General features: G+C 36.5%; 1 protein-coding gene across 2 annotated transcripts in view; it reads left to right on the forward strand.

Annotated features, from left to right (window-relative positions):
• Positions 1–24,897, forward strand: part of CDYL2 (chromodomain Y like 2) — a 61,063-nt gene extending 36,166 nt beyond the window's left edge. For both annotated transcript variants that reach the window (XM_074881957.1, XM_074881955.1), the window contains exons 3-7: positions 5,010–5,227; positions 12,238–12,410; positions 17,047–17,257; positions 17,967–18,110; positions 20,330–24,897. In XM_074881957.1, the coding sequence (XP_074738058.1) occupies positions 5,010–5,227; positions 12,238–12,410; positions 17,047–17,257; positions 17,967–18,110; positions 20,330–20,488 (905 nt within the window). In that variant the 3' untranslated portion in view covers positions 20,489–24,897. The remainder of the gene's footprint in view (positions 1–5,009; positions 5,228–12,237; positions 12,411–17,046; positions 17,258–17,966; positions 18,111–20,329) is intronic.
• Positions 24,898–26,241: the final 1,344 nt, after the last annotated feature.

Here is a 26,241-nt window from a genome sequence, read left to right on the forward strand (position 1 = left end):
GCAGGACTCCCACGTTTAGCTTTGAGGCAGCCAGCTATGCCAGAGGTTTCAGGCAGTCTGCCACAGAGTCTGGAAGTCGAAAGCCCGGCATGCCCCATCAACGCTCGCAGGGCTCCAGGCACTGTATGTAGAACAAAGAGGGAGCCTGGAGGACCTGGGTTTGGCTCCCAGAAGCTGTGGCTCCCAGGCAGCCTGGGGTAGAATCCGATGAAGTAGACATTTGTGTCAGCTTTGAGATTGCCTATATGGAGCCCAAACGAATGTCAGACTCATCTCACAGCTGAGTGCAAGAGTGCACAGAAAATGTATATAAAAATTTCAAGCTGGTCTTGAGATGAAGCCTAGATTTGGAAAACTGAAAAAATCCCCATAATTTGAAAACCCAGCTGTAGGCCCAGCTCTGCTACCAATGTTGGCCTGTGGTTGAGGGCCTCCAAAACCCATCAACTTGAACCAGTATTCTTTCATATTATAATAATGTTAAACTACCAGTGTATTGAACCAAGCAATATAATTAGTAATTTATAAACTATAGCTAATAAAAAAATACCTTATTTTTTTGTCTGTGGTATGCGAGTCCTGTTGAAACAAATAATAGCTGTTTGCAAACTAGTTTTTGATGACTCCTTGAATGGACTTCCACCAGCCTTATTTGGTTTTGTGTATACATCCACTTGGGCACAAGTGTTTCCTGCCCAACCTATTGATAAAACTCTCACCAGTAAACTGTTTACCCCAGAAAGGGGACTGTATACTACAGATATTTGCACAAAATCATATATGCACCCTAGTGGAGGCCTGGAACCTTGCTGAAGTTGGGACAGACCTGTCTTACCAAAACCTCTCTTCTACCTTCTACACATCCCATCATAAGGAGAGTAGAGTTGTCTTTACTGACAATTATTTAAGGGTCTGCAAATTGGAAAATGTTGAAAAACTCTGTGGGAGAACATCCACTGATGCTCCCAGGAGCTAACAGTACTGTTGTTCCTGATGATATTTGTTGTCTTCTGTTATCACATTTCTGTTTCTCTCCAGATATTGTAATTGAGAGTGATTGTTTTGTCAAGTTTCTTGACAGCATCAAAAAACATCCCCTTTTAATTTTCTCTTTCCTGTTTCTACATCACTCTATTTCTGTACCATCTGCTGAAGAATTTTTGCTTGTCATGTATCACTAACCACTGTTTTTCTCCATTACGAAAATCTTTGTAGTCTCATGGTGCCCTTAATTTAAATACTCTCTATGAACTTAGTCACTGCTTCCTCTTGGTATTTTAGCTTGTTCTGTTTTATTTATTCTGGAGCAATACTGGCAGTAAAAGACAACCAAATATGCTTGCTTTCTCAGTTTGGATAAAAACTCATTGCTTTTAGATATCTTACAGATGCTCCTTTAGCTGGAGAAGTCTGAAATTATTAGTAAATTATCAACAGAACACTGCTTTTAAGTATGTACAGTATTAACCATTACCCACAAGAAAGACAGAAAGGAGACAGAGAAAGGCTACTGGGAAGACTGAGGAATGCAAAACTGTTGTTCGCTAAATCCTTCAATCGCAGAACTGGGGACCACTCACTGAAACTGGTAGAACATCAGATAAAAGCACAGATGAAAGAAAATTCTTCTCTGTGTAGTAGCTACACAACTTCTCAAACTCCTACCACAGGAAGCTGTGGAGACAGACAGCATCAACAGGCTCTAAAGGTGATTAGAGAAATCCATGAAAAGGTCCATGAGCAAATGCTGAAGGAAGCGGGAAGGATGAATTCTCTCATATTCTTGTACAACACTTGGGGATGATACTAGTGGAAAGGACTGCAGAAATTGGCCAAGCTTGCATTTCCTCCTTAAATAGCATCCTCTACTGCCATTCTTGGAGAAGGATTACTAGATGCAACTAGATACTAGTGGTCTGGGAATATCTTAAGTTCCCTTAAAAAATCTTGAAATTTCTGAATACCAGTTTGGTTTTAGGTATTCCACAAGTTCTACTGCTGATTAAAAACAAGATTAAACTCCCACTAAAGGAAGGACAGTTTTCTCCCATTCTGTTTTCTTTTTGTACTTAGACTAAGTGTCAAACACTCACTCTAAGCCAGTAAACCACACTCAGAGGTACCTTAAGCTTCCTTAGTTAATTTATGACATCCTTAATTTGTTTCACGTGCAGTATAGATTGCTTTGAGGATGTCTCCTTTTTCCTATGTCACAGTCATCTTTCATCTTGACATGTTCAGGTACTGTTACCCTTGTGTGCATTAAGCAGGTGCTATTAACCCTCACGCAGAGACAAGCCGGATGCTTTAGTAGCTCCAGAGCAAACCTTCCTTAGCTCCATCACATCCATGCTATGACATTGCTAAACTGGCCTGATTTCACATGACTATTGTCTTTAGATTTTGCTGATCATTTTCTCCAGTTTATCAGATTAAACAAGATTACTGGGATGCACTGTATACACTGAAACAATTTACTCGCTATATATTGTTCTGTTAATCATCCACTCTTGGAAATGACACTCTTCCATTTATGTTTCTCCTATATTTAATTTAGAACTTTTTTTCCTCTGGTTAAATTTCTGTCATCTGGCATGCAGATAGTTAGAATATTGTGATAAGATTTATAGTTTTTTACATCATATATTTAATTTACAAACTGAATACATTACTCAAAGAAGAATACAATAAAAAATTAAAATAAAATTATTACTGTGAGGCTTTTTGTTGAGCTGGATTATCTGTGTGAATTAATCTTCTACTATTCTCTTACCATCTGTATTTAAAATAGATGTAGCATAATCTTCAACATTAGGTAGATAATCAATACAGTTAGTCTGACACATCTTCCATTCAGTGTTCATTTGTGCCTCTGATTTTATAAGTTTTTTACAGTTTTTTGGGAGATTTAACTCTTCACATCTTAGTAGCTTATTGCTGGGTCAAGCAACACAGTAAGGATTGAATAGATAAAAATGCAGTATTTTAAGTCTGCCTCAGTCAAATAATCAGTTTGTTTCAGTATTTTACTGTAATGAATATTACTATATTACTATTATTACCAATATTACTATTCAGTAATATTATTCCCAGTGATACTAGTTTTCCATTAGTTGATTTTTGTTTGTAAGAATACATGTCAAACTATATGCAGTAGCAAAACCTTTTGAAAAAGAAGAAACATGCCATAAGAAAGTATTCATCATTTTTAAAATTCAAGCACATGGTGATTTCTACACTTGCAGATAATTTTTGTCAAGAAAACAAATTTCAAATTCTGCTGGTTTCAAATGATTTTTTTCAAATAGATGATCTAATGTAATTTGTCAGTGTTTGCATTGCACCAGTTAAATCCTCTATCCAGTATAATGTAGGCAATGCTTTAGATGGTATCTTTTAACAATGAAAAAGAGTTTTATGATTGATGGAAATAGCAGACATTTTAACAACCGTGCATTTCTGTAGCTAGATATATGTGTACACACACGCACACATTACATGATGAGGCCAAACGATGCACCAGTTAAACACTATTAAGCACTCTATATTAACATCCCATATCGTAACTGCAGTGTATATACAGGCATTACACACACTGTGAACAATTCCACAGGCCATTGCCAGCTGAGAGCTGTCAGACAGTTCAGTTACCTACATAAACATCAAGTTGAAACGTAGCTAATCCAAAATGAGGGTAAGTGACTTTGGTTTAGAGAGTAATCTGTTATGAATTCACCATTCAATTCTATTCCAACAGAGCATTTTTAATTGGATATTGGTCATTTAAACTATAAATTTGAATCTATGTTCTAATATTTATGTCATCTGCCCTTTAAAAATTCCTGGCTATTTGATACCAGAAGCTGGAACAAGTCAGCTTTGGCAGGAGTAAAGAACAGAACAAACAAAGGTGTTTTCATTCAGTTCTTTCTTGGCTTTCCTTAAATATGGCATATTTAAACAAAAAACAGATTTGGAAACTATCTGAATGAACAGAGTGACTTCAATCTCTGTTCCTGTCTCTGCTTTACTTTTAATGGCAATAGTGTGAAACATCTGTAATTAGGAGTATTGCATAAAAATCTTGTAAAGATATTTTCAACATTCCAGCTTAGCATTGTTACCAATCATAACACATTGCCTATTACAGAGGAACTGTAAACATGAGCAAAGTAATAGTTTACAGTTCATACACAGTGTAAGTCAGAATAAACTGTCATTTAAAATTGACATACTATTCTCTCATTTGTTTTTAAGAAGGAACTGTATCTTTCTTGTCATAGTTCCCTTCTTTCATTGCTGCTGGGTACCCTCCAAAATGGCATCAGTATTAATATTTCCTATGTACAAAGTCCAGTATTAGTCAAAAGTCAGTAATTATTGTTACTGTAAAATGTAATGAGTAGAAGCTTAGGATCAGAGCAAAGAGGATGGCTAACTGCTACTTCTGATGCTAACCACAAGGGTAGATGGAAGAGAATGCTGGTTGGGTCTGCTTAGCTAACACTGTCACACAGAGATCTGCAACAAGTGCGTATTCAGATTGTCACTTGAAATTGTAATGACTTTTGGTCACCACAAAAGGAAGAAAATGTAACTTTGAAAGATGGGATTTGGACTAAATCTGTCATATCAAGTTCTTCCAAAGTTGAGTTAGAATCTTTCTGTGAATTCAGGGATCAACCCAAATTCATATGAAAGACCATGATACAATTGCTTTCATCTTCAAAGCAGAACTGAATCCCAGTAAGAGTACCAGTCCTACATGCTACAGTCCATTGTATCTAGAGGTTGTCTGATCAGAGAACAAAAAACTGCATGTTGGAATACAGAATAATAAGTATGGCTTGAAGCCACAATTGACTAGCCAGGCATATTTTTTTGATTTATCAAATTTATCATGTAGAGGCTATTGTAAATACTGAGCTATGTTTAAGCTAATAGAAAATATCTCTCCATTTCTTTGAAGGTATAGACCTAATTATGCTTTGATTCTTTCCGTCTGAAAGGTACTTCTCTGGCCAATGGAAGCTTGAATCTACACAGCACTGTGAAAAGGAAACTAGATGGAGAGAAAGATTATGTCTTCGATAAGAGGCTAAGATACAGCGTGCGTCAAAACGAAAGTAACTGCCGGTTCAGGGACATTGTAGTCCGGAAAGAAGATGGTTTCACACATATTTTGCTGTCGAGTCAGACTTCAGATAACAATGCACTGACCCCAGAGGTAAGCATGTAACGATAAAAGCCAAAGAAAGCCATCCCAATATGTGGGTTATCTTGGAAACACTGCACCTGAACTGGATTTTAAGTATTTTTTTCCTAATTGATTATCTTAGAAAAGAAATATGGAGTTCAGATATATCTAACTTTTTCACACTTGGGATTCCTATCAAAAAGAATGCAATGGAAATTAATTTTTAATTTATATGTCCGAAACTGAAAATTAGAAGTAAAGGAAGGAATGGCAGAATCAATATTTCCAGCATGGAGTTGTGTGAAGCAGTTTTTCACATGTTGAAGTTACTGATATTTACTGTCCTTGGGAGAAATCTGGTCTCTTTCATTTTATTAATTTAAACAGTGCTCCTGTTGTTGCATACAGAGAATTTCAGGCTATATCCTGAGACAGTAATTCTAAAAGTATATCTTGATCCCTAATTGCTTTTTCTCTGAATCACTTTAGGAGTCCTTATTTATGAAATCTGAACCAATTAGGGGCTCTATTCTCAGCTGGATTGCATAAAGTCATACAACATATAAATGATATTAATGAATTCCCTTGTTCCAAACATTATACACTGAAGGTCAGACTTGGACTTGTAGCTTGCAATACTCCAGTACATATATCGGTCACTGGAAGGGCTGAGAAGCTTTTCCTTCCACTCCCTGTGATCCCAGCATAGTGGGTGGCGATGTCCTGGTATACCTTTCCTACGTCAGATCAAAAGGGGTGTCAATAAATGCCTGCATCAGGATGCATGTCCTGGAGAGCAGAGAAGATTCTTGAGCTGTGTTCCATGTGGGCAGTAACAGCCTGATGGAGAGGGGTTACCATAGATCAGAGAGGAAACAACAGGAGCTGCCTCCCAGCACCAATTTTGCCTGTCTGAGCATTCTGCAGGCAGAGTTCCTCCACAAGCTGCCTGCAGTGTGGCAGATCTCTACCCTCCAGTCACACCAGTGCAGCTCTGTCTTACACAGTAACTTCAAGATAAGAGTATATGAAATACCAGTTTGAGCACCATCTGAGAGAAAAATAGATTTTAGCTTTGAGGAATTATTTTATTCAATAAGGAACTGAATAACTTTGAAAATAATTACTTACAACGAGCTTCAAATAAAACCACTGGCAGGTATGATGGGCCCTAAATTTGACTCCCCTTCCCAAATGCACACCTGCACATGGACATTAATACACAGAACAATACTAAATAGTTAAAACTGATAGTACATAGATTTATCACTCCTAGTTTTTAAACTATGTAATATTTAAAAGGACCGTCTTAATTATTAACACATAACACCAAACACCTTCTTTTAACACTAATTCCTTAAAACGCATTAGATTGTATCAAATCCATCATTCCATCCATGTATTAATTAGCACTAATTGACACTGCAGGTGATTTAAATGATGAGCTTAAGGGCCTGAAAAAGTATGAAATCAAGGACTTACTATGTTCAGGCTGAACAGACATACCTTTACATTGCTGGCTGTGCTGTTCCACATCAGCAATGTTCAGATGCTCTAACCAGTGAATTAATTCAGGCTCTTCAGGTCTGCCAAACCAATCCGTTTTATTCTTTAAAAATTTTCAATATGCCGGGAACCCACCTCTGTGGAAGAATAAATGATAAGCATGTAATAGTCCTCTTCTTGCATCACCGGCATAGACTATTTCTAGAACATTTATTGAAGCTCACTTGAAAACGAGGAAATACATTTTAGAAAACTGCATTACTGACCAGGATCTGGATGGTCAGGAATTAATCAAGGTAATGAGTTCTCCACACTGAGATTGTCTGTTTAAAACTCATCCAGGCTGAGAGCAATTGAAAGCTCTTGCTCTCTGAAGGTTGCTTGCTAGCAAACATGAAACGATTTCTCTGGCCTCAGTCCAGGCTGCAGCCCGTGATCATTCACACCACAAAATCCAGCACCTCCAATATTGGCAATTCCACATCCTTGCTGGCAATTACAGCAAAAATCCAAGGAACTGAAAGGAGGAATATGTTGAATGCTTTGTCCCTGCAGTTTGTCACCCATAGCCACAGGTGAGACAAACTGACAGAGTATTTTAAGGACGTTTACAACATTTCCAGTTTTGATGCCTTTTATCACCAATGAATAGAAAATACAAACACAAAAATCTTACAAAATTAAGAAAGAGTGTTTCATTTTGTCAAAAGAAACACTAACTTCAAGCTTTATTAGACATTCAGTAAATTATGTTTGCCAAATAGTAAATGATTAATTTACTAAGAGAGGTCTACTTAGTATAGTTAAAATAGTGGTCTGGTTATTCATGGCCATCTATGTTAGGAGAAAAAGGTGTGCATTGCCCACAATCACTATAAAATTAAGCTTATACAGAATCATTCTCACCCCTAAACAGCCCTGCTTCCCTTTGTGCTTTATCTTCAGATGAAATTTAATAGTTTTGTTCAACCACTGGCTTCTGCTATTTATGCCAATTTAATTAAAATAATGAAGAACTAACTTATACACACATACACACAAAAAAAACCACAAGCTTAGAGAAGTCTACCTGAATCTTCATCCCTTTGCCCTATCTTTTCGGTAACCACATCACACCTGTGGGTTTGTGTAGGTGATTTTAGCATGAAATGTGCCCATGATCCTTCCAGCAGCATTTGCACTGATTGCAGTTGGCTCAGTGCCACGCTAGTAATTGAGTTTTTTCTACAAAAATGTTCAGGGCACTACAGAAATTCTTTCTTATGTTTTACAAGACTTTATAAAACTTCCAAGCCAGTGTCATGAAACAGCACAGCTTGTTTTTATTTCAGTGGTTTAGGCTTGCTATTTTTAAAATTAATATTTAAAATGGGTATGTAAAATATGTCATCATTATAAATTCCATTAGGGCATTTTCTCTCATAGGTCTTTTGCTGCTTCTGAAGCTCTTTCTCCAATCATGATGTTGCTGTTTTAACTCAGCACATTTCAAGGATCCAAATTCTGTTTCAAACTTAAGATTAAATGGATCCATCTGCTGTTTTTACTTTACACTATTAATAGAGCTAGGAATTAATATTCCCCTGAATTAAAAGCAAAACATACCCTAAACAGCTAATGTTTCCATTGAAGACTGATAAAACTACCTCAAGTACACTTCTCAAAGAGTCAGGTTTCAGATTTCTAGCCATGAGAATTACAAGGTTTGAAGTTCTACCAGGTGCATTTTGGAGCACTGGTTTCTCTTCACTTACAACTTTTCCCAACTTTAAAAAAAAAAAAAAAAAGCAGGTACAAGTTTACTGTTATCTGTATTTTTGATCTCATACAGAGACAAATTGTGGGGTTTGGCCAGAACTTCTGCCTGAAGCTAGCCTTATAGGTTCCTAAGTCCTTTATTTATCAAACAGAAAGGACTCAGAACCTGTTTGCACAGTCAGTAACAAAAAGTGTATTTATGTAAAAATGTACAAGTGTGGAAGAGGTTCTAAGAAAAACTGAATGGCTTTAAAATTTAGTTTTACTGTAATATTGACAGAATATTTACCTTTAAGAATATCAACAGTGAATCCTTAGAGATTCAGAGGAGTTAACCTTTTAAACTAGTATTTCTATTTATGTGAACAGAAGACTTCTGTTCAAGATACTTTGTGTAATTACGGTGATAAATTCCCAGCTCTCTGATTTCCCCAGAATGTAAACAATAGCGAAAGCAAAGGGCACCAAATGCCTTTTAAAATTTCCTACATCCCGTGAAAGGCATTAAAACAAGCTCTTAGAAGTTTAATGAAGTTTTTTAAACATTTTATGTTTATTTTGCAGTATAAGGTGTCCTGTTAAAGAACTAACTAGCTTGTTTTCTTGACAGGATCAAAAAAACAAGCAACTTTTGAGAAAGTGATAATTTTATTATATATTTCGGTTTCAATAAAACAGTAAGTGAAGCATTAGGCCCAGTTTAAATTTATAACTTGATCAGTTATCATAAGCTAAATAACTGGCCCATACTGTTTTGTAAATACTTCCTCAGAAATTTTAATCAAATGCATTTAAATAGAAATATTGTCCCCACAACTGAAAATTAACTATAAGGCCATAAATAAGCTACTTTAAAAAAACATGCAACTGGAGAATACTGCTGTGGAGCCCTGCAAATAGTAATATTAGATCTGGTCTGCTAGAGAAAGTAAAATTTTATTAGACAAATGCCATAGTTTTACCAAAATGAGGGAAGGTTTAAGGACTAAGGAAGAGAGAAAAAGAATATGGAATCTGACAAAGAAATGTAACTAAAGACACATAGTATCTCTGTATTTGCAAACTGAATTCACTACCACATTAAATGGAAATTTGTGCTTAAAAGCAGATAGCAGTTCTGAACTAAAATTATATTTACTTCACAGTACAGCAGTTTAATATACTGTTCTGCAACCCAACAGACAAACCATCTTTTTTATCTTTATTGTTAGTGGCTTTCCTATAATTATATAAATATCTGTGAGAAATACCCATACCCAGGTAATCAATGAGGAAAGCCATGATGCCAAGCATTCGGAAGCCACAGTGGACAGAGGTTGGCTATAACCAGGCTGAGTCACAAGGTGACCAGGTGAATTTTGGACTGCACCAGCAAAGGAGTCATGGCACAGAACAAGGGGAATAAGAATTGACTTTGCTGGCATTGGTGTATTCCAGTGCGCCTCCGAGCACCTTTTGATGATAAAATTAATGACAAACTTATAGATAGTTAAAAAAAATACTTTTCGGAGCCTGAAAACACCGATACATTATGGTTTCCTGGTTTCTGATACTCTTTTCTTTTGCTAGAAACTAATGGAGCAATGGAACTAAATTTCCACTCCTGCTCAAAAATACCATCCAAAAGACTGTCAAAGCCTTCCCATTTTCAACTATATCTGAGAAATCAGTTCCTAATAATGGACTTTGAATATCGCCCTCTCTAACACATTGAAAAAACAGTGACAGCAGAATATTGTTTTTTCCTACAAGCAGTATAACCTCTGCTCAGAAGTTTGGTATGCTTTTAGATAGCTTTAGCCATCCAAATCAATGAGGGGTAAGATAAAAGAGAGACAGGTTTGTAATGGTAATGATGTGTTTGAAGGATAGCAGTGGTAACATCAAAGAGATGGTACTTATGCAAATATCACTGCAGGAAGGGGAATAGTAAAGAAACTTGCTGAATGGAGTATCATATCGTGACATCATATTTAAAGCAACACTCCTCATTGTATATAAAAATGTTTGACTGGTATTCCCTGATATTATTAATACATGCACCCTAAGAAAGAGCAGATTTTGAGAACATTTAAAATAAACTAAGAGGAGGATCTTGCATTCACATGGAACTAGGAAAATCAAAATACATATTTTTTTCATTCTAATATCTACCATACTCTGAAGTTTCTTTTTTAACTTTCGGGATCTTTTTTGTGTCCCCCTTACAAAATGTGCAGTTTTGCTATGTTTTTACCAACTGAGGGCTGAGACAGCCTCTGAGACTAAACAGTACTTGTAAAATCACTGATGACATTTTTGTACCTGCACAAGAATTTCAAATACGCTTCCAAATTCTGCTGCTTTTAATTACTTCACTTCCACCCACTGTCACATATTCGGTATTACAGGCGCTCTGAAGTGCACTTGTTAAAGTGAAGCATCTAAAAGTTCACCACCTGCTTTCTCATGTTCCGGTCTCAGCAGCCACTAACAATCATTTTTATGCAAACACGTATGGAAAGCAGACAGGTAGCATTGCACTGTGTGCTTTGAATATACCAGTTCAAGCTTGGTCTCACAAGCCACAGGATTTCTAATAAAAGGCTACCTGCAATGCTATAAACAAAACTTCTGTGTTTAGGGACATTTCTTAAATAAGGCACTTCAGAGATCTAAAGAATTTTTGGAAATGGAAAGTAGTGAACAAAAATAATCACAAGATAAAAAATCTTGGGTTTCTCTCACATAGAAACCATATGTAATCCCCCAACCACATTTTGCTATCTTTTACCTAAATTTACACTAACAGCAAATCTTCCAGTACAAAAGAGAAAAATTTGACTCAACAGGACCCTGTCTATATGACATATGAGTATGTCTAAGCATAGGAGGAGTCACACTAGATGAAGTCATGGCCCTTAAAGTGAGAAGCAAATCACTAAAAAGAGGGGAAGCTGAAATGGCTGAAATCAATTACAGCTTACAAACTATGCTGAATTGTGACCAAACAAGAAGTTACCCATCAGAAGTTTATGAAATAATATATCCTTTTAAAAATCATTAGAAAAACAACTCTCTGCTCAGAGGAAAGGCCATTTTCTTACAATACCAGCAGCTCAATTCTATACAGATTTTGATTAGGTTTGATTTATGGTGCAATTAATAGCTTGATTCAGTTGTAAATCAGAGTCAAAATATGTCTCTTTCAAGCGACTTTTTTGCTCTAACTTTTGTAGACCTTAACAGTATCACTGACCACAGAAAAATGAATAATATATTTGTCATGTTGATGTATATGATGTCCTCTTGTCCTGCTTTGCTCTGGTTGAAGTCATATAAACCAAAGTAGTTGAAGAACTGAAAACTGGGGTTTATAGATTTTGCTTACAACCTGTTGAGGTTAATAGACTATTATTGTGATAACTGTGTTACTGAGGATACAGTGATATACACTGAATATACACGATGAAAATAAAGAAGTGATATTTGAAATTATTAAAATGCAATCAAATAGCATAAGCTAGCTAGAATTTCCCGTAGAATAAGCACAGAACAGCCAAGTCCTAAAAACTCTTTGAATTAGTAAGCATCAACAAAGCACTTCCAAATATAAAATATTTTGTAAACTCTCAGTGTTATCATTCTAAGTATATTAAAATTATATAATTATTTATAATTGATGTATTAATAGTGCCCAAAGTTTAAGTCTCTCAAAGTCAATAAGGTTTGTAAAACTAGGGAAATGGTATTGCAACGGCATGCATGTCGAATTGTTTACTTTTCTTTATCCACAGATCATGAAGGAAGTTCGGAGAGCATTGTGCAATGCATCAGCTGATGACAGTAAACTCTTACTTCTCAGCGCAGTGGGAAGTGTATTCTGTAGTGGCCTAGATTACTCATATTTAATTGGCAGGTTATCCAATGACAGAAGAAAGGAAAGCACTAGGATTGCAGAAGCTATAAGGTGACCCAAGCTTACCTATGATCTCTAAATTATGAAATGCAGTGTGTGATTATAAAGATATTTATCAGGTCCAAAAATGTTGTATATTTAAGTGTTGATTGCATTCTAATTATAGTCCTACAAATTTGTTTAGTAAGAAGAACCTTGGACCTTTCCTTATTAGAAAAGAAAGCACATTTATTCCAGTGCTGATATCCGTAGGGATTTATTTTACTCCAATTCTCTGTATTTAATATTTCAAATCATTCCTCCAAATTCAAATACAACTTTGTTGCTGTTTTTCCAAATTCGCTATTGCTTCATGTTCTAAACTGGTTCCTGAAAGGCAGATATTTTACTTGTTTTAATGTTCATCATTTTAATGAATTTCAGTACAAATGGGAATCCATGGCTTACTCATACTTCTATTGGAATGACAGTCTGCCACTGTATTTCAGAACCTTATTAGAAGGGTCTCCACTCTTTTTCTTAAATTTAAATTACTTAATATATATGTAAATGTAGTTTTATTTTCATAACTAAAATGTGACTTTCCTTATATATATCACATTACCTTAATAGAAATCCAGGGTTTATGACATGCAGTCTACAAATCAATCTGCACAATACATCACCAAATATTTCCATTATCCACAAGCTATACTTTATACATATTTAGCAGATCTTCCAGTATAAATCAACATTACTCCACTAAAGCCAATGGTATTTCACCAGTCTGTACCAGGAGAGGGTTTGATCCCTTTTTCCCCCCCACTTTCTATAAATAAATATTCTTCTGAGAGCTTTAAAACTTTATGCAACAATTCTATGAAGGAATATTAAAGAATTTGTTTTACAACAGATCTATATTTTGGATATATTAGTATAACGTAAGATCAGGTTTAGTTATTACATGGCATGTATTAACCACCAATTACCTTGGTTTCAACTACTGCAGATCAGTTTAGATTCTCAGTTTAAAACTTGAAATTCTCAAACTAGTAATTATTTTGAAAGAATTTAAAATCTACTTCTTAAATATAATAAATTATGATGTGTTTTTAAGCTATGTTTGAATATCATGTAGTAATATTTACAAGGACACAGCCTAATTTATTATTTTTTTTATGTGAGGGATTTTTAATAATGTGGAACCAAAAAAATGTGAGGGAAGAAAATCACTATTCTTGTTTGAAAACACAGGCACACTCACACTCCATTAAAAGATACAAATTTAATATTATTCATGTAAATAATGTGTAGACAGGTATTGTTATATATGTATGCATTTATCTACACACATTTAATATACAGGTATACTTATCAATTCAACATTTAAATGAGTATAAGCCAGACTATGATACTCAGTTTTTCCATCCTTGGACTCACAGAACACTCTTGAAATACTGGTACAATGTACTGCTCCTTGTCAAGAATGTCGGCTTCAGGCCCACTGGAAATAGATTTTTATTGTACTTCTGGAAACAATACACTACGTTTTCCATTTAGCACCCTCTGTGCTTTCTGTGAACAAAGGACTCAACTCATGGAAAATGTACTGTAATAAGGGTAGACAAAAATGTACACTTCGCTTTTTCAGTGGCTAGGATGTCCTAAAACACATTAAGGGATCTCTGCCTCCACTGCTTTACATCAAGTTAGAATTGTATCAAAATTAAATTAAAATCTTGATTACCAGCTGTTTCCGCTTTCTGAAGTATGGATCTCATATACTGGTCACAAGTTAAAACTGAAGTTTAAATACCCATCAAGTCTCATCTCATATGAATGATATATTCACTTGGCCTCTGTGCTCATCCACTGCCTTTGGGGCTGGCAACTCACAGATGTGTGGCACCGCAGGCTCTCTCCAGGTGCTGGGCATAGATCCTCAGCCGGAGCTGCCACCATCCAGACGTGTGTCTGGCGTTGCACTCCTGGAGCAGGCAGACAGACAGACTGCACTGCAGCTGTGCGTATGCGGCCTACAGAGCCCTGCAGTCGAAAGACTCCCTGGAAGGCATTCTCAGCAGCAGTCCCACATCATCAGTCAAGCATCGTTATGTGATCTGATACATAAAATTCTGGGTATGCTCAGAAGAAAACAAAGAAGGACAACTTTACTTGCTCAACTTCTTTATAGCTTTTGATGTACTTATGAGCCCTGACCTGCAGCAAGACCTCTGCAACAACACAGAGGTATCTGAGCATCCCAAGGAGTATTTGATGGTCAACTTCCCAGATATCCTCTAGCAAAACCAAAAGCCTTCTGCATTTTTCCTGTCTTTGAGCTTCTGGCTCTACTGTGCAACAACAGTTACAATTTTAAATCCTTTTCAAAGACTGCCTTGAATTGATATAAGGATCTTCTAGCCCAGAAACTACATGTGTAACTTACAGTTCAGAGGCATAGAGACATACCAGGTTCTGGGTACAAAGACAACTCACTGAAACAATAACATACCAAACAGGAAACAGATAAGTGGAGTGCTGGGCACTGCAGCTTCTGTAGACCAAATGCAGGCATTTGTTCCCCTCGCAAGCTCCCAATATTTTAGTCTTCCACTCCTTCCTGTAGGTGGCACGTCCCATACCCATCCACTGTACCATCCTCTGTGCTCCCCATCCTTCCCTCATGACAGAGGCTCATTGTATCTTCTCAATGTTCTGTTCCACTCCCCCCCCATCTCCAGCTCCTCCTTTCCTTGCTTACTCATATGAAGATTTCACATTTCCTTCAACCCTTCCCCTCCATTAATATGTTCTGCTTTGTTCTTCCTCCCCGTCATCTAACTGTTTCCTCTCCACATCCCTAATTGCTTTTCCATTCACTTCCAGTCCCATTTATCACCATGTACTTCCTGCTTTTCTCCACAACACTTTTACTCTGCCTGCACGTGGCCCTCAGATCTGCTGCCACCATTTATCCATAGTTTGTTCTTTTTACCTATCATTCATCACATCTGTGTTCCCATCTGTAGTCCTACTTGGAAGGCTTACTTGCTTAACTACTAAGGTTCTCAAAATTCTGGAATTAATCAGGTGCAGTGATCCACAGTCATTACTCAACCATAAAAAACTGAAGAAATAATGAGATAGGGGAACAGCATTGCTTCTGCAAACAAAAATGAACCACAACTCTCCTTAGATAGGGGTTAACCCTGCTATCCTCTAGAAAGAAACAGTCTTGAACAAGCAAATGGGATGTTCCTTATTTCACTCTCTTTGTCTTGCCGCTGATCTGTTTTATTACTCCCTGTGGGAACAGAGCTGCATTAATTCCCATGAGTCCCTATTTTCCCATGGTCAAAAATCATCTCCTCACTAGAGAGCCTGAAAAACAGAACTCATTCATTTAACATTTAATGCTGGGTCACCTCAGACTCTTCATTTTCATTTAAAATATAGCCAGTGCCCTTGCACTTCAGTCCAATAAAATACTTATCTTCAGTATGTTTTCCATTTGTTGCCAGACGGCACTCTGACCTGCAAGGCACGCCTCCTGTTCTCAGATACAGAAGTCCAGGTCTTTTTGACCTCAGTGGGAGAGCTGCAACTCATCAGAGGGCACATTTGACAAAATGTTCTTTCCTAAAATCTGTCAGCAAAGATGCACTGTGGATCTAATAAATACCCAGTACAGGAACAGAATCCCCTCTCTGGTTTTGAATTTGATTTATACATGTCTCTTTTCTAAAGTAATTGAGCATCTCGTTTGCCTCCATATACATGTTGTACATTGAGCTGCTGCAGTCTGTAATTTGCCCACAATTACACTCATGCTTTTTCCTAATTGGTGTATAGGCTGTTCCATTCAACAGATGTCTTTCCACAGTTGCTGGTAGGTAACTTATTTAAAGTATCTCCTCATTGCACAGAATTTAACACGTTCTAGTTCATTCATCCAGATGAATCTGATCACATTTACTTCTCCATTATTTCCCACCACTTCACATTTACTGTTGTAGGCAGGCAAGGGCATCTACTTTGTTATGTCTTTGATGAAGACATTTGCAATGAAAACCCAACAGATCACGTGCCTAATTATTTCCCTGTTCAAACATTTCTCTCTCTATCTATCTCCCCTTTCTGGGTCTTGTTCTTTCTGCTGGTGTGCCATAAACTATCTCTCAATGCATCGATGGGACTTGCAGTAACCTTTGACATAGGATCTTAAGAGAAGTTTTTTAAAAAATAAATACTCAGCAATCTACCTGTGAGTTTCCTGTCCTTCACATTATCATATGTTCATAAAGTTAGCCAAACCAGATTGTCAGAATCCATACTAGCCATTGTGGAGCAAACTGAGAAGCACTATGTGTACAAATTCATGAGTTACTGGTCCAGAAGTAAAGTTAAACGTAACCAAACCATTCTGCAAAAAGTACAACAGTCAGTGCATTCTAATTAATCAGTTCATATACAATATATAGAAAACTGTTTAATATCCCAGGTATTCAGAAAGATTAAGTACCTAAACATTAGCAAAATTTTCCATGTGCAAACTAGAAAGTATCTTGCAATTCTGACCTCATAAAACGGGGCCATGGCATTTATTGTGTTCATCTGTTGTTCTAATTTGTTTTCAGATTAAGTACTTTAAGCTTGGGTATTATCTGTTACTTCTGTATTCAAGATCTTTTATTTTTTATTTTAGGGATTTTGTAAAAGCTTTTATTCAATTTAAGAAGCCAATTGTGGTTGCTATCAACGGCCCTGCTCTTGGTTTAGGAGCCTCTATTTTACCACTATGTGATATCGTTTGGGCAAGTGAGAAGGCATGGTTTCAGACACCATATGCAACAATCCGACTCACTCCAGCTGGCTGCTCATCATACACATTCCCGCAAATTCTGGGTGTTGCACTGGTAAGGTTTTCCACCTCAAATTGCTGAAGAACCTTTCTTGAACTCATGCTCTTCTTTCTGTCTTTAAAAAGTACAACAGAAAACCACTATTTCTCTCAGTTGTCATGAACAGAAATGAAATCTGTGGAAAGTTCATCTAATCTCTACCAATTTCTTATCACAAAATGACCTCAGAATTCAATATATTACACATGCTGTACATAAGTAAGATTGAACACAGGTTGAAAAAGCATGGTAGAGAAGGGAAGAAATGCATTAGCAGAATATGTTGCAGAGACTTGTCTGTAATGTGTCAGGACTGTGCAGTAACAGAGCAGGATACTGCTCTGTTCTCTAAAGACAATTCATAATAATTCCAGTGAGGTTACTTAGTTTTTACCAGTATAACAAAGAAGAATTTGCCCCACAAAGTACTTCATACTAGGTTCCATGACTCTTGGTACAGTATCACTGACAGTTACTCTTGTAAAATCAGCAATACAGATTCATCATGTGTGCCAGCACATTTCTCTTACACGAAACGCATGCTGGTGCTCTGGCCACCTGCACAATCCTTAAATAGCTACCGAAACTCCTTTTTAAGTATTTTGCAGTATGAAAAGATAGAGGAGACCATTTATAAATTTAATCTTGAAAATAGTGGGCAAGTATGGAAAATTTTTTAAGGGAATTATAGCCCAAGATCACAAACAATCTTTTGGTTTCACAGGCAAATGAAATGTTGTTCTGTGGGAGAAAGCTGACAGCACAGGAAGCCTGCAGCAGAGGACTAGTGTCACAAGTATTTTGGCCAACAACATTTAGCCAAGAAGTGATGCTACGAGTGAAAGAAATGGCATCCTGCAGTGCAGTGGTAAGAAATCAAACTTCTTTGTAATTAAACTACATTTCACAGAGGCAAAGTGTGCTCCCAAGGCTCACCAGGTTGTGGGTCCTCAGTTTCCACAACCATACCTGTGGAAGAGGGCTAACAACACAAAATCTGCGTAGGGATCAGTGAGCTTGTGGAGTTTCCCATTTTTCAGTGGCGGGGGGGGGGTGTTTCCTTTCCCCATCTCCACATTTATTCAGTATGAGTGGAACCTCCTTTCCTCAGATTTTGAAAGGGGATTTTAGCATAGGTTTCCTTCATGAAAGTGGAAGAGTCTGAAATTGTACAACTGTACTGGGAAATCTCTGTAGGGCTAGTAAAAAAATGTATTTGCCTTTCATGTTGTCCTGGCCTACTATGTTTCAGCTGAGTCTTCCTTCTTTTCTGCACCTGCATAGTTCCTGATTCTGCAAAATGTTCTACACAGTGCACCAGAAGGGTAGGATAGTGCCAGCTAACCTCTGCTGTGAAGGAGAGAAGAGATCCAGACACATAGGGATTTGAACACAGTCTGGTCACAGTATATTATAACTCTCCTTTTGTGGACATAAAAGTTGAAAGAAAACCCTTTCCTATTTCTACTTCCTAAGGTTTTTTCCTTCAGGCAGATATACTCCTATTCTGGGCACATCCTTGTTTAAAAAAAATGCAGTGAAAAAAGTGATACTGGCTGCAATAAAACTGCACTAACTAAAGTGCAAATTGTTGCAGTTTCTTGCTACATTTCCTATGCCTGAAACTGTCTTAACATCCCTCAGTCTCAAAGATCCTTTGTCAAAGAGAAGGTAGAGACACAGGAGATTTTTAATTAAATGAAATGTAGATTAGATCTCACAAAAGACATTCAGAATTAAACTCTCTGAAAATGTAGCATAAGCTTATTTAATCATGCTGATATAAGGTGTGTTATATGAGTTGGAAAAACCTCTGGGCCTTACTGTGATTTCTTCCTTCCTTCACTGTTATTGGCTGTCAATGAAATTTTCTCTTGTGACCTGTTAGAAAGACTGGTGCGAACTTGTGGACAAAGATGAGAGTTAAAACTTGCAAAGACTAGATTTACTCTCTTGAGATCCTAAATGCAAAAAACCAATGAATCCAAGTGGATACTTTTTGAAACAGACCAAAAAAAATACACAAGCCCCGCAATTCGCAATTAACACCAGTTACTTGAGTTAAAGAGAAATACTACTTTGTAATAGCAGTGTTGTAACCTAAAACGGATAGGATCTGGGCTTAACATGGAGGTGTTGACATAGCTGAGTGGAGACTGTGCATCTCCCTTAACATAAACACTAGATTAATTGACATTAAATTTTCTGCCCTCAAAAAATGAATTACTACTGGTTTTGTTTGACTAGTTGGGTTCCTTGTGAGATACATACTGGTGTATGGTGGTATTTCAAAAAGAATTTTTAAGGATGCAGTCTCAGTGGGTTTAAAAATGGTTCTGGGAAAAACAAGCTGATCTATGGGAGCAACCATGGACCTGCTGTTCATGCCTTTAAGAACTTGCAGCAATTACTGAGGGCTTGAGATTGGGCTTCCCATTGCAAAAACCTTATGTGATTTGTTATGACTACCTGCATGTGCTAAGCAAATCTAACTCTAGAACACAGTCAGAGGGTGCTTGTTTTAATTAACACCCTTCTCTTATAAAATATTTCACTTTTATAAAAATGTAAGTAAATGAACTTAAAAGGGAATTTGCAGTAAAGGCCCTTTCCTATTAATTTCTGTTTTGATAAGGAAATGATGCATGAGGGAAAACTGTTAAAGATGGTGGACATCCACATTTGGGTTTCCAACCTCTGTAACCTTAAAGACTACCTTCCAGAAAACAGGTAGCCAAGACATCACACCTCACACATTTTCATTTCAAGGGATCACATTTTCAACAGGAGGGAGTTCAGCTCCTTCTAGTGCTTCATGGCAGACCTTCAATACACCACGGTACTTCGGAATCCCTCATTCCTTTTAAAAATGTTGGCACTAACGCATAAACCTCAGAAGTCCTTAATTCTTAAAGATGCTGACTATCAGCAAGTAGAGTTATGGCTGTAAATCAAATCTAATTTCTGTGCCCAAAGGAATTACTTAGATTGTAAAACAGACGCAGTAGTGTAAAAAAGCTGTTCACGCCATTCCCCATAATTTTTTTCAGATTCAAAATAAAATACTGAGTGATATTTTGGTTTTAGGTATTGGAAGAGTCCAAATGTCTTGTGCGGAGCTTCCTGAAATCCGGACTTGAAGATGTGAATGAGAAAGAGTGTCAGATGTTAAAACAGCTGTGGAGTTCTTCCAAAGGACTGGATTCATTATTCAGCTACTTGCAAGACAAAATTTATGAAGTCTGATGTCTTGGCCTAACTTAAAGAGAAAATGCTCCACTTGTGAACAGAGTCAAACATTACCTGTGTTTGAAAAGCAGAGGCAATGCATCAGTGAGGAATTTGTGACAGTGTATCCTAATACATATGGTTGTGTCGATTTCCTTGTGAGCTACACAGCTGCTTGTAGCTGGTTTGATTTCGTGTAACCGAGACATAGGCAGGCTTGTTCAGTGCACATAATCTCTACAGAGGGCTGCATCTTTCACATTGCTCATCCAGATAAAAGTATACATTCCATGTGCTGAGAAGCACCACTGAGGCCCAATAAGGCACACCATCTGTAATGATTTATTTTGTCTGTCCTTCTTAACTTATTCTTGCTGTTGCAACACATCTGGGCTGACACAGAGGGCTCAATCTAAGAACTGGGTCAGCACAATATTTTGTAGACCCAAACACCATACTTTAGAAATATTTTAATTATTTTTTTCTAAGTTCTAACAGTGTAATGGAAAAATCTGATAATTTATATGTATAATATGTAAAGTTAGTTTTACAAAAACTACTAGGATTTTTTTCTTTGTTGAATTTATTTAACTTATTTATTTTGTGTTCATATTCAGCTGTTTATTGATCACAGATCTTATTTTCATAGTTCCCTCAACTGAATTAATGGCATCACATGAGAATGAGAACACATTTTTAGCAGCAAACTGTGCAGACAAAGAATATATAGAAAACACAGAATGCTGTGGGCAGTAAAAGAAACAGCCATGTGCATGCTCCTCTATGTGTAAAATTGTACAAAAAATATATTAAAATAGATTAATTTGCCAGGGTTAAGAGAAAAAAAGTGGATGAAACAGTGAGTCCCCCTTAAATCTCTTTTCACTTTCTGCCTTCTTGAGGAGCATTGAAGGGCTTGCCAACAAGATGCTTTGTTTAAGTGAGTTTACTATATTCCTGTTAGTCGGATATCAGTAACAGGGTGAGTGGTGCCATTATGTGGCATCATACTGTTTTTCAGGTTTAAACATCCCCTTTTGGTCTGAAGTCTAAAAGCAAATCCTTATGAGCCTTAGTCTAGTTGCCTGATTCCTCAGGTGTGAGATAATTTCTGCTCTGGAGGCCTTTGGGTGTGGGCCAACAGTTTATACAAGGTGCTAGGTATTGAATTAAGTGGAGGGAGAGGTTTTGTTTTGCTTTTCCCAGCTCTCCACATCTGGCCACCCCACCATCTGTTACAAGAACTTACGGCTATCCATAAAAGCAGTCCACAGTAAACGACAAAAATCCAATCTGCTATTTTAGAATGTGATCCTAGTACTTTTCAGTGACACTGACTCCTGAACACTGGATCTCTCTCAGTTCTTTCTTGCTAGAAGGCAATTAATATGGAAATAACACAAGCATGCTCTGTGACTTCACCTGCCATTTTAGTATGCCCAAATTAAAACCTCTTGAAGCAGAAGCTTTGCACATTTGTTTGCTTTGTAATTTGTGCACTTGCTCTCCATCCTTGAGCTCAGTGACTTGCTTATGGTTTCAACCTCTGCAAATGAGGCTGCTGCGTTCTCTCCCTCCCAGTATTTCCATGAAGACTTTCAACAAAGCCTTTGTAAAGTTAACGAACAGTTGATTATAGTAAACAGTAGCCTTCAACACATTAATATAACATTTCTTTTTCCACAATTAATTAGAAGTGTTATTTCTATGGCCTAATTGTACCACTGAATTTTAAAGAAATCATTACCCTAAAGGCAGAAGTTCTCATGGAAGTTCTTCATTGAAAAGACAGAAGTCTGGCTTCTAATTAGCCTGTTTTAAATGTTTTCAAAAAAACTTATGAACACAAGTAACTTATTTTTAAATGTCTGAAACAGAACTCTTTCAATAACTATTTGAAGTGATAGATGCACCACTTGTTTTATACTAACACTTGCTTATTTCCACAACCTGCCAGCAATGCCGCAGAGCACATGCGCAAAGACTTGGTTGGATCAAGGCCACAGGACCCCCTACTATGCCAGTGTGTGCATGTGAGTCACCTGTATGGCAATCCCATTCAAAAGAGAGGGATTACTCAAGTGAAAACCACTCACATGCATACGTGTTTGCACAGTCAGGCCTCCAGCATGTGACTTCAGAAAAAAAAAAAAAAAAAAAAAGGAAAAAAAAAAAGCAATGGAAAGTACCATGATTCCTCAATTTCCTTTATTTCCTTTATTCCCGTCCAGAGAGCCATAATTCCTAGTCATATGTTAATAAGATATTAGTAAGTTTATTTCAATACTATGCTTGGTTTTTGTAGATAAATATAGAAAAATTGCTCAGCAATGTGAAGGTATGCTTTCCATATGAGATTTTCAAAGAGAGAAGAATCATAAGTTGTTAGACCTTTAAACTGCATCATTTCATCTGAATTTTCAGATATCTGTATCTTAGCATTTTTTATGACAAAGGAATGGTTGAAATACATTTTTCTATAATTATTTTTCCATTAAAGCAAGCGCTAACCATAGTTAACATTTTTAATTATTCATATCTATACAGTTACAATCTAGTTTTCATGGAATCTATTTTCCCTTCAAAAAAGAGTAATAACAATGTCAAAAGCTTCTTTTCCAGTATTTAAAGATCAGAATCAATTTTCTCTTGTGTTTCTGTCTTTACTAGGTATTCAGATCTCTAGATGTACTGTACATATTAGTCTGGGTACCTTTACTAATATTCACAGTATTTAAGATTATAAATGCAATTTGTTGTTAAGTATGTTATTTTATTCTTGTGTAAATTGTTTTGTACAATCTTTAAAAATCTACAGTTTTGAATTTGTAGATATTAAAGGTAAGCAATTTATTTTGTGTTGTCCTGCATGTATATTTTTGCTGTAGATAAGTGTTGCTTAGTTTACTATTTCAGTACATTTCTGTTTAAATGAATAAGCTTACAAACTTTAATACAGTATATATTTTCAGAATATAAACTTTTATATTTCTGTGGTAGGTTAGGGTATGCGTTTTAGGCAATCTTTTTCACTACTATTAACTGTTCTTTTAATATATGATATAATGGTTTTGTGCCAATAGTTTTTCATTAGAATAAAATGCTCTTTTAATGTTAGGGATAAACAGACAATTTTGGTTGGGGTTTGTTTTATTTTGGTTTTTTTTAATTATTATTTTGCCAGCCTTTACAGTTTTAAGTGTAATTTATAAATGTATTGCATTTGTGAATAAGCCTTACCATTAGGTACAAGAAATCTTTAAAGCTACATAATTTCTTATGTAGTACTAAGGACTTCCCCAAATAATTGCTGTAAGAAAGTTAGCAAATCAGAGTACAGGGCCTTAAGTTTTTCTTGTGAAAAGGATAATACGGGTTGTTTCTTTTGAACAACATAGGTAGACTTGTCAGCATGGGCTTTGTTATATATAAACTGTGCATTTGTGCTCCCAACCACAGTAGTTTAATCTCAGGCTTTGTGTGGCTGGGTCTATAAAAGTCAAATCTGGCTAAAGCCAGCGCTCTTTAGGAGACACTAAAGAAGTTTACATAAGAGACTTATAGACAATCTTAATCATAGTACATTTGGGTACTCGGTATCCTAGATGTGTTATCTGTGTCTGCCCAATTAACCGTATGTTTTAAGCCATATTAAATCTCTTTACTGCTACTTTAAATACTACACTGAAAGTCATTCACTGCTTGCTTACTCACAGACAGGATTTCAATTTTTAATGAATAAAAATATTATGCCTTCCATAAAAACAAAGGACCAAAGAATTGCATTATTCTAACAAAACATTAGTTCCTTCGCCAGTGAACTAGTTTGACATTCGTACTGAAGATCAAATAGTCTCTTTCTGCTACAAACACTGCATTCTCATCCATGTCAAGTGTAAGGGGAAAAGATGTATCCACTGACCTATTGGGAAAGGAGTGACGTTCAGCTAGGATGGCATGTCTATTGGTAAGGCTTATTACCAAACCTCTGAGATGAAGCAAAGAACCAAAAATTCACAAATTATGTCAATGTAAATTTATTTTCAGAACTTGCACAAATAATTAATTGTAGAACTTTGCAAATTAGGCCCTTAAGTTATTTTGTCAGAACGCCATGGAACAGACTAAAACAGTTTCTAATATTTGTAATGAGTACATATTATAATATTATAAGGGTACAGGCACCCCTATATCACAGTGTTGTAAATATTTTCTGAAACTGGTACAGTACTGAGGGACTTGTATCTTCTGATATATCAAATATTGACTGTCTAGATCAAAATGTACACAATTTATTTGTTGATGGTCCTGTAACTAGTGTATGGACACATTTCTGGGTGCCTTAGAAGTTGTATTTTTCATGTGTGTTAATATGCAGTATTTATACATTGTGAGAAGCTGCTTTGAATAAAAACATTGAAACTTCATTTCAATGCAGTGATTTGCAGTTTTACATGATCAGAATGAATGTGATAAGTGGTAGCCACAGACCCTTGTACTGTATATGATAAAGCTATTCATGAACTCCTGCCTTTTAAAAGAAACAGGGATTCAGCAGGGTTTTTAGAAGAGAAATTAAACTAAAAACTTTTTTTTCCTGAAATGGCAAAACCCAGGGCACTAAAAGACATTGCAGTACAAACTCTCTGAAATCATTCATCATGATCTATCTCATTTATCATTTCATGATCAAATCCAAGAAAACCACTGAGAACTGTCTTTCTTATAAATGCACTTCTAGGATACCTTCTCCACCATTATCACTTCCACTATTTGATATGTGCACGTCACCTAAAGCATTTCTGCCCAGAATCAACTACTGCATACAGTATTTCGGCTCGACATGAGGGAATTTGATTTTGAAGTGGTATTTGCCAGGGAGGCCGAGATTCAGCCCAGAACGCCCTTGGTGCAGTGTGAAGCTGGATCACCTTGTGGTCCTCCTACCTGGTTACAGACAGCAATCCTTCCATGGGGTCTCCTCTATATAAGGTGACCGTTTGGCTGTAACATCCATGAATGCTGTTTCCAATCATGTATCTCCCACGATTAGAAGAGTAACTGTAAATTACTTCTGCCAGAGGCAGAAAAGGATGGATATTTTTACAGGAAGCCGGTGTTACTCAAACCACCTATACAGAAAGGTCTGGAAAAATGACCTACACCTGATTCAAAGGACAACAATTATGTTCTAGCAATTACATTAGTTAGCTTTAAACTGACAGACACTGTTAGTAAAAACTGTGGTCAGCTATTCAGAGCAGAGGATTGAGCAATTTAGTCTTGCTTCACCATCAACAAATCCAATTATTTATTACAGTGGCTCTTTCAGGAATTAACTTATTGTAGCTTGCACTGGACTGTAAGCAATGTGCACATGATGAACAGAGTATGACACCTTTCCTGTCTAGCAGTTTTATTGATAAGTTTTGGTCTTAGATTGCCAACATGCAAATTTTAAATAAATCATTTTTAAAGGAATGCAAAAGTTCTTTAAAATTAAAAAATCCACCCAAATACTTTGTCAAGACAAGGTTTTTTAAAACAAGATAAATGTTAGTCCTTGTTGCTGTAAATTAATACATGAACAAACTACATGGAAGAGGAATGCATTAAGTAGATATAAAGAAGGTCTACAAATTCAGGCAGACAAAAGACTAGTCTATGAATTGCATATATAAAAGAACAGGCAGGTATTAATCCCACTTAAGATATAAAAAGTACTCAAACAGGTCAAAGCTCTACATAAACTGAGACATGCCATTTCTCAT

The sequence above is a fragment of the Strix uralensis genome, chromosome 12, assembly GCF_047716275.1.
Source record: "Strix uralensis isolate ZFMK-TIS-50842 chromosome 12, bStrUra1, whole genome shotgun sequence".
In the NCBI taxonomy this organism is placed as follows: Eukaryota; Metazoa; Chordata; class Aves; order Strigiformes; family Strigidae; genus Strix; species Strix uralensis.